Below are 8,460 nucleotides of genomic sequence, written 5' to 3'. Positions count from 1 at the left end.
ACTACTTGGTTCCTATTTTGGTAATAATTTTTATTTTTAAAATATACCTTTCACTGTATGGCTAGAATAGAATAGAATAGAATAGAATAGAATAGAATAGAATAGAATAGAATAGAATAGTTCAAAGACACCCCCAAACCCCCCCAACCCCCCCCCCTTTTTAAATGAAATACATATATAAAGTGAAAAATTGCTTACATACTTAAACAATAATTTCTGGCCTTGTTACTAACTACATTTAAGTATTTGTAAATATTGTGAGATTCATATGCTTTCATTACCAGTCAGTGTCAAGATGAGTTCTTGTTTATCCCACTAGATGCTCTATAGTGGATAGAACCTTACAAAAAAAAGAAAAATAAATGTATACTCCAGATTCACTTGATTAAGTTAATGTAAGTGCAGTTTAAGGATATCATCCAGGTGTACTTTAAGTATACTTAAATCAACATACTAATAGTATACAATTTAAGTGTATTTCAACACTTCTTGTGACTAAATTGGCCCACACTTTGGTATATAAAAGTATATTTCAATGTAATGGTGGTAAACTTTGAGTACACAACCACTGTAGTTTATGATTAAGTTTTACTTTTGTACTTCATTACTGTGAACTATACTACTAATAAGCATACTGTTAGTAGCTGTATAATTACTATCCCACTTTTTATTTTATAGAAGTACACTCTGAAGTTACTCTAAGTAAACTATTAATTAATAGTTTTATCTACTAGTAGTTACTAGACTTTTTACATGAAATATACATAGAATAGAATAGAATAGAATAGAATAAAATAGAATAGAATAGAATGTTATTTGTAGCATGACTCGTGCTGCATGGTGCATGTGCATGCCACTGTTCTTCCATTAGCAGTTCTTTGCATGCTGCTGTTTGATGTCTCTGGTTCTGAGCATGCAGGCGATAATGAACGAGTGTTTCACACTAATGCAGATGACTAACTGTGGGCCTCTAACTCCTAATCTTCCACCCTATTTCTCTCGCCTGCTGTCAAGTTCTTGCAATGTATGAAAATGTTCTTAAGTGCCCTACGCCTGGCTGCACGGGCCGGGGTCACGTCAACAGCAACAGGAACTCTCACAGGAGGTGAGTTCCTCTTTGTCCGGATGAGAGAACCTGTTCTGTGTACATTCTTAGCATCTTCTTTAGCTGAGTTGAAAATCACAGTGCTGCCTACTTACTTTCCTTCAGAAAATGTATCAGTTTCATCTTTGGTTTCTAATTTCTAATCTAATTAGACTATTTTTGATAACATTTATATTACTTTTGACTTAAATTGGATTAAGTTGACTTATAGGATTGTTTTGTATCACATTGATAAAAAAAAAAAAAATACAAAGAGAAAGAAAATATATTCCATCCTTTGTTATCAACAACATGAAGTGCATTAAATGCCACATTACATCAAGGTTTCCCAAACTAGGGTTTATGAAAGAACTACAGCTGGTTCATGAGATGATGATAAACTGATACCTAAATCATTAAAATTATTATTATTATTATTATTATTATTATTATTATTATTATTATTATTAGAGATAATCTAAAAATTAAGAATAATTTACTGTGTGACTTATTTGGGGAATATGTTTACATAATCTAGATTAAGTCTCGTCTAGTCACTTTATACAATAAAGATTGTTCAAAGCAGCATTACAGTGTTAAACAAGAAAGTAAAAGAGCCAATGATGTAAACTTCAAAAATTATGCAAATCCAATTCTGCTATAAAGCTGCTATAGCAAGACAATAAGACTCATTTTTCAGCTCCAGACAGTTCAGTTGGTTCAGTTCAGTTGAATGACTGTGTAAAGTTCATTCTTTATGAAGCAAGTTCAATTCATCAATAAGCAGCTCTACTAAAAACAGTCATGTTGTTATTCAGCTCAAGTCAGTTCAGTGTTGATTCAGTACAATTAGTTGCATATCATCTATACCAAACACTGTGCAGGAATACCTATTTTTCTTAAAAAGTGCCAGACATGGATGTATGATTGGGGAGTGTTTGGGAAACCAGTTTGAAAATAAACATTATTTCTTGCAACTTTGTTTGATGTTGCTAGTGATGTCTGACGTCTACTGAAGTCCTAAGAGGCCATGGATTATTTATATTTTTCTTTTTTGTTTTCTCGTGATCACCACATAAAATTTTCTTGTGATCTCAACATAACAAAAGTTGTTTTCTCGTTATCACAATTTAATTTTCTCGTGATCTCAACATAATCAAATTTGTTTTCTCATTATCACAACCTAATTTTCTTGTGATCTCGACATAACAAACATTTTTTTTTTACTTTTTGATCTACTGTTGCTATAGTAACGAACACAATTTTGACACACATCTGATCGATAGATAAACCGTGCGCTCTTACTGCAGCCTATGTTGTGGATATTTCAGCAAATTTTGCTTCGCTTAGTAATAACATCTACAATACATAAATAAAGGCTAATCAATCAATGTTGATATTTTTCCAGAGACAGTAGGCTATGCTAAATATTTTGTTTGTGTAATTAACATGTTTAAAGGGTCAAAGCAACACCAGAGCACCTTCAGAAGGATGCAGAGAACTATTCTAAAAAAAAAAACTCTCTTTATTTTCCTTTAATTTAAAAAAAAAGTATATATAACTTGTAATTTTTAGTAGTCATGTAGGGTTTTGCTGACTGATATTGTGCGTTACAAGCTTGATGCTGTTTGAAAAGAGTGGTTGTGTGTGTGTGTGTGTGTGTGTGTGTGTGTGTCTGTGTGTGTGTGTGTGTGTGTGTGTGTGTGTGTGTGTGTGGTGTGTGTGTGTGTGTGTGTGTGTGTGAGTGAGAGAGAGAGAGAGAGAGAGAGAGAGAGAGAGAGAGAGAGGCTTCCACAAAGAAATATAGAAAATACAGAAGATTACAACACTGTAGAACATCACTGAATTAAATTAGCCTATACACTTTACATATAAATCACATTATCAATATACATTTAATGATTAACAATAAAGATTTAAAATAAGGAAAAGATGCACATTACAAATACATCCTTGAAGCACATCCTAGATAAACATAACATGCCCGCTTATTAACTAACAATCATGTGCACAAATAAAGATATAGGTGCAAACAGAATACAGTGGCGTCAATTTTGGTTTTAATAAGCAGTTCATGACACTGAACGTGGTGGTGAAACTCATGCATGTAGCAAGAACTTAACGATAAACAAAATTATCATATTGATTCAAGCATTTAACATTTATGAATTAATTAAATGTCAATACTGCACAAATTATAGCAATCATCTTATTCTGTCCAAAACATGGACAGTAAAGTGGATATACTGTATATAACACCCCATCAGTTATATGAAAGTGAAAACAACTTTTATTATGTTGAGATTACAAGAAAATATTAAGTCATGATCATGAGAATACAACTTTCGTTATGTCGAAATCATGAGAAAATATTAAGTTGTAATCACAAGAAAACTACTTTTGCTGTGTCGTGATCACGAGAAAATATTAAGTCGAGATCACGAGAAAACTTTTATTATGTCGAAAACACAAGAAAATCAGTTGGGATGCAATGATACCATTTTTTTCAGAACCGATCCAATCCGATACCAAAAATTCTGAGTATCGGCCAATTCCGATCCGATGTCAAATCAGTTTTTTGTTTTTAAATCAATGTAGAATTTCTATACTATTGTGTGTTCACCTGGTCATCACTTTTGTGTGTGTTAAACACAATCCACTAAATATAGACAACTTAATTTTAATGAAAAATAACAAATGAAAAAAATATATAATCATAATCTATGACATTATCTATATATTATAAACTAGGTTAGTGGATAATTCAGCAGCAAAAGTTATTCTAGAAAAATCATGAGTGCACAATAATTATATAAAAATATTAAACTAAACATTTAGTGAAGCAACATTATTTTGTGAGCAACAAATAAAAGTAAAGTGTAGGACTAAATCTGGTTGGTTGTTTTGTTTTTGATTTTTGTTTTTTTTTTTATATATTTTTTTTATGTGTGTGTGTGTGTGTGTGTGTGTGTATATATATATATATATATATATATACAATATAGATATATATATATATATATACTATAAAATTAAAAGACATTTCTTTTAAATGCATAGCACAGTAATGAAGGCAGCAGCATATGATAGAACAGAACTCAATCCTTCATTGCACAAAAGTGAAAGGGTATGGCTCCAATACAGAGCGGCACAAAGCGATTATGCGCAGAATGATGCGCTTGAAGCAACACAGAGTCACAGCGCTCCACTGTGAACCTTTTCTTTGAAAGGTTTGGCAGTATGCCTTAACAAGTTTTAGCAACCATACATATTATGTCATGATTTCTTTTCGGCAGATTTTGTTTTGTGAGGCTTAATTCTTATTGTGAACCTGTTCAGTCAATCAGACAGACACCGCCTTTTCAAGGACTACTTTACTTTTACATGGTTGATGTTTTAGAGGATTTTAGCGTGATTAAAGTGTTTAAAGGGGTCATATGATGCAATTTAAAATTTTCCTTTCTCTTTGAAGTGTTACAAGCTCTTGGTGAATAAAGAAGATCTGTAAAGTTGCAAAGACTAAAGTCTCAAATACAAAGAAATATTCTTTATAAAAGTTAAGCCTCGTCCACGCCCTTCTAAAACGACTCGTTCTAACACGCCCCCACATCTCTACGTCACTATGTGGGAAGTCACTTAGGACTTCTGTAGATGTAAATGCAGGAAAACTGTAGGTGGATGTTGTTGAGGGATAAATGTGGACAGTGTGTATGATTTTGAGCAACACCACATTCTTCTGATGTAAATATGTGGGTATGCTTTTAAAACACCACATTCCTCTGTGGAATGTTTTGCGTGTGGTTTGTAGTGGGCTGATGAAATGGTTCATGCAGTTATTTGGAAAGGGTGCTGCAGTAATGCTCTCAGCAGCTGTAGGGAGCATCAGTCATTAGCACCTCACTGACACCTCACCAGGGGAGACGGCCCGCTCCAGACGGCCTCCACAGTGCCCTGAACACACACACACACACACATACACACACCTCACTTGTACTTGCAAGAGTGAAATTACATTTCCTACGGCTCAATAGAAACCTGGCAGCTTGCTTCATGTCATGAACACACACACACTTCAGCTACTACAGCCTTTCATGTCTCTGTGTGCTGAGTTAGTAGCACTACCTAGAGGAGCCTTGTATTGCTCTCAGGTTGCTTTTTTTGTACACATATAAATATATATCTTACTCAGTATTTTGGGTTTGTTTGCCAGCGCATTCTGATAAGCAAAATGACATAATATATGTATATGACATAATAATTTTACTAAACATGCATGAAAATTGACTTTTGCTTAAAAGTAGAAAACATATCTGACAATGGTAAGAAAAATCTTGTTTTGCCTTTGAATTCAATTTATTGTTCATACCCCATTGAAAATTAGGTTTATTAGTGTGGATAATCATTTAAACTTTAATGAAAAATTTCATAATGAAATCTTTATCTTATAAGAGCAAACATTGGTTTCTGGTTTTGTGTCAGAACCCAGTGGCCGGTTGCATATAACGCTTACTCTCATGTGTTAGTAATCTACTTGTTTTAAATTGGTTGCATAAAAACGTAGATTGGTCTATAATTTGAATCTTAAAAATAAGACAGATAACCCCTTGGGAAACTGCTAGTTGGTCAGACTAGTTTTGTTTAGACACAGTCCTAACATAGAAGCAAAGCTAATAAAACTGGTCCCAGATTTTACAATGGTGACCAACACAGTACCAAACTTTATTTGATATAGTCTTGGTCATATTTTCTTGCATATATTTGCTGAAGTGCCCTACCAAATCACAGGAGAATTTCAACCAAAATATTGGAAAATTTGATTGGATGCACAACTTTTGATGTTGTTGTGATGCACAAATCTCAATTCTTCATAATCTTTATGGATTATTAAATCCATAATGGTGTTTTGCATGAGAAACAACTGAGATCTCACTTTTGTGATTTTTCTTTTTTATGGGTCAGCGTTCTACTTCTGACTTTATACTGTATAAAGCAGACTGTAAGAGATGGTATATCAGTGATTAGTCTGCATCTGCATTTGATACTTCACTGATATGTCACATATTGTCATGTCTTTTTGAAGTCATGTCCCTGACATTTCTTTCTGTTCATCCAGCCTGTCAGGCTGTCCAATAGCGGCTGCAGAGAAACTGGCCAAAGCCCATGAGAAACATCAGTCATGTGATGGAGGCAAATCCAACCAGGCTTCAGATCGTGTGCTCAGGTAACCGGTCATCATTGCTTTACGTTGACACTCCAGGTCAAGCTGTGAATTTGGATCTTAGTTAGAAACTGGGTATTTAAAAAATAGGAAACAATTTGTGTTGAACTTTCTGCATAAAGTTCATGAAATGGTTAGTATGCATTCATTCATACGATACAATATAAACCGCTGGATGTATCTGTTCCAGGCCCATGTGCTTCGTCAAACAGTTGGAGATTCCACAGTACGGCTATAAAAACAATGTGCCCACTTCAACCCCACGATCCAACCTGGCCAAAGAGTTAGAGAAATACTCCAAAACCAACTTTGACTACAACAGCTACGACAACACCAACATCTACAACAAACGGCACACTGCTGCACCCAAAGTCCACAGTCGGGACACACTGCCCAAAAGCGATGAAGGTAAGACCTAAGCATCCACACATCTGCTCTATGACATCAATATACACCACCGTTCATAAGTCATTCTAATATGCTGATTTGGTGCTTAATTATTATTAGTGCGCAATTAATAATAATGATTCTCTGAGTCATTAGCAACCTTTGTTATTGGTTATTGTTAGCTAAAACTAAAAATATAAGAAAAATTTTTTTATATATAGAAAATAATAAAATTAATTATTATTAGTGCGCAAAATATATTATATTATGAATATATAAATATATAATATATATATATATATATATATATATATATATTAGTTAACTTTTTATTTTATTTCAAGTAAAAAAAAAATTTTTTTAATTGTTTCCGTTTGAGGTAATTATAAGTCAAGTCATGTCAAGTCACCTTTATTTATATATGAAGTGTCCCCAACTAAGCAAGCCATAGGCGACAGCGGCAAGGAACCAAAACTCCATCGTTGACAGAATGTGTAATAACCTTGGCAGGTAGTTATTTTTAGCAAGTTCACACAGTAGAGGAACCACGTGTGTAGTTCATCACATCACAACAATCTATGTCATTATTTGCTTGATCTATTGTTTTATGATTTTAAACTACATTTATTTTCACTAAATGTCATTTATTTTCAACAAATGATTTTTTTGTTGTTATGTTGTCCAGTAAAGCAAAGAATAAGTCTTAATCTTTCAAATACTTGCTGTGGCCGATGTATGATCACTATTATCACTATGACTCTTGAACATTTGACGGTGTTAAGGTCTGAGAATGCTATAATGGTTGGCAAGGAACTAAACCCTGTTAGAAAAGCCTCCAAGATCTTCCCTTGCTGTATTTCTGAGGTATGGAAATGTATGGAAATGATCTGTAGGCAGACGCATAATGAATGAGGCAGTTTAGGCAAATCACAGTCTGGATTTAGGGCTGCTGCTAATTGCAATTCTGTGCATAAGACTGAGATCCCCAGCCATGCTTTAATGACCAGACTGGAGGGAGAAGAAGAGAGAGAGATAGAGAGAGATGGCAGCAGGACACCCGGTGGGAGATGTCACTTTGCTGCCCACCTGGTGGTTGTGGCTCATTGTGTCTTCTGTCAAATTGCAGAGCATGTCTATTCACCTGCATCTCAACACCCCCTCACCACCCCATCATTTAAAATCTCCTCATAATAATCAAAAGCATCATAATAAACAAGCATTCAAGCTCTTCAAAGGGATTTGACTACAGGACACTATCTAACATACTGAGTTTCTATATGTTTATTTTGCAGTGTACTTTCAGTACTTACCCCAGAATGTACTGAGTAATATAAGGTGACTACACTATAAAAATAAATCAATAAATAAATAAAAGATAAAACACAGATTATTAGAGTACATTTTACAAGAAAATATGGTTTCAGTCTTTCTACTTCAAATTTATTCTGAAATTTATTAGCAATTGCTGATTGTTTCAAAGTAAATCCTATTCCATTTTTCATGTGCATGGGTTACTGTTAGGTTTTAGGTTGGATTTTAGTTAATACCTAGTTATTAGGATTATATTGTAGCTACTATATTAAGTACATAGCTATTACATGCATAACACTTTATTTTAAGGTGTACTTTTTACATTGTATTACTCAAATATGTACTGAGTAATATTAATCAACAGCATGTACTTACTATAGGGTTAGGTTTAGGGTTAGTTGCTTGATTTATGCATAATTTACTCGTATTATTACAGTAAGTACATGTGTAAGGACACTGT

The 8,460-nt window shown here is 33.7% G+C and overlaps 1 protein-coding gene across 6 annotated transcripts in view; it reads left to right on the top strand.

Moving 5' to 3' along the window:
* Positions 1-778: 778 nt before the first annotated feature.
* LOC109107687 (myelin transcription factor 1-like protein) overlaps positions 779-8,460 on the top strand; it is a 44,659-nt gene continuing 36,977 nt past the window's right edge. The window contains exons 1-3 of one of the 6 annotated variants that reach the window (XM_042774486.1): positions 779-1,105; positions 6,198-6,305; positions 6,493-6,710. In XM_042774486.1, the coding sequence (XP_042630420.1) occupies positions 1,023-1,105; positions 6,198-6,305; positions 6,493-6,710 (409 nt within the window). In that variant the 5' untranslated portion in view covers positions 779-1,022. The remainder of the gene's footprint in view (positions 1,106-6,197; positions 6,306-6,492; positions 6,711-8,460) is intronic. The other 5 variants (XM_042774485.1, XM_042774489.1, XM_042774487.1 and 2 more) reach the window with 5 other exon arrangements.

Source organism: Cyprinus carpio, chromosome A17 (assembly GCF_018340385.1).
Source record: "Cyprinus carpio isolate SPL01 chromosome A17, ASM1834038v1, whole genome shotgun sequence".
NCBI classification, from domain to species: domain Eukaryota; kingdom Metazoa; phylum Chordata; class Actinopteri; order Cypriniformes; family Cyprinidae; genus Cyprinus; species Cyprinus carpio.
This window is presented reverse-complemented; position numbering and strand designations above follow the sequence as displayed.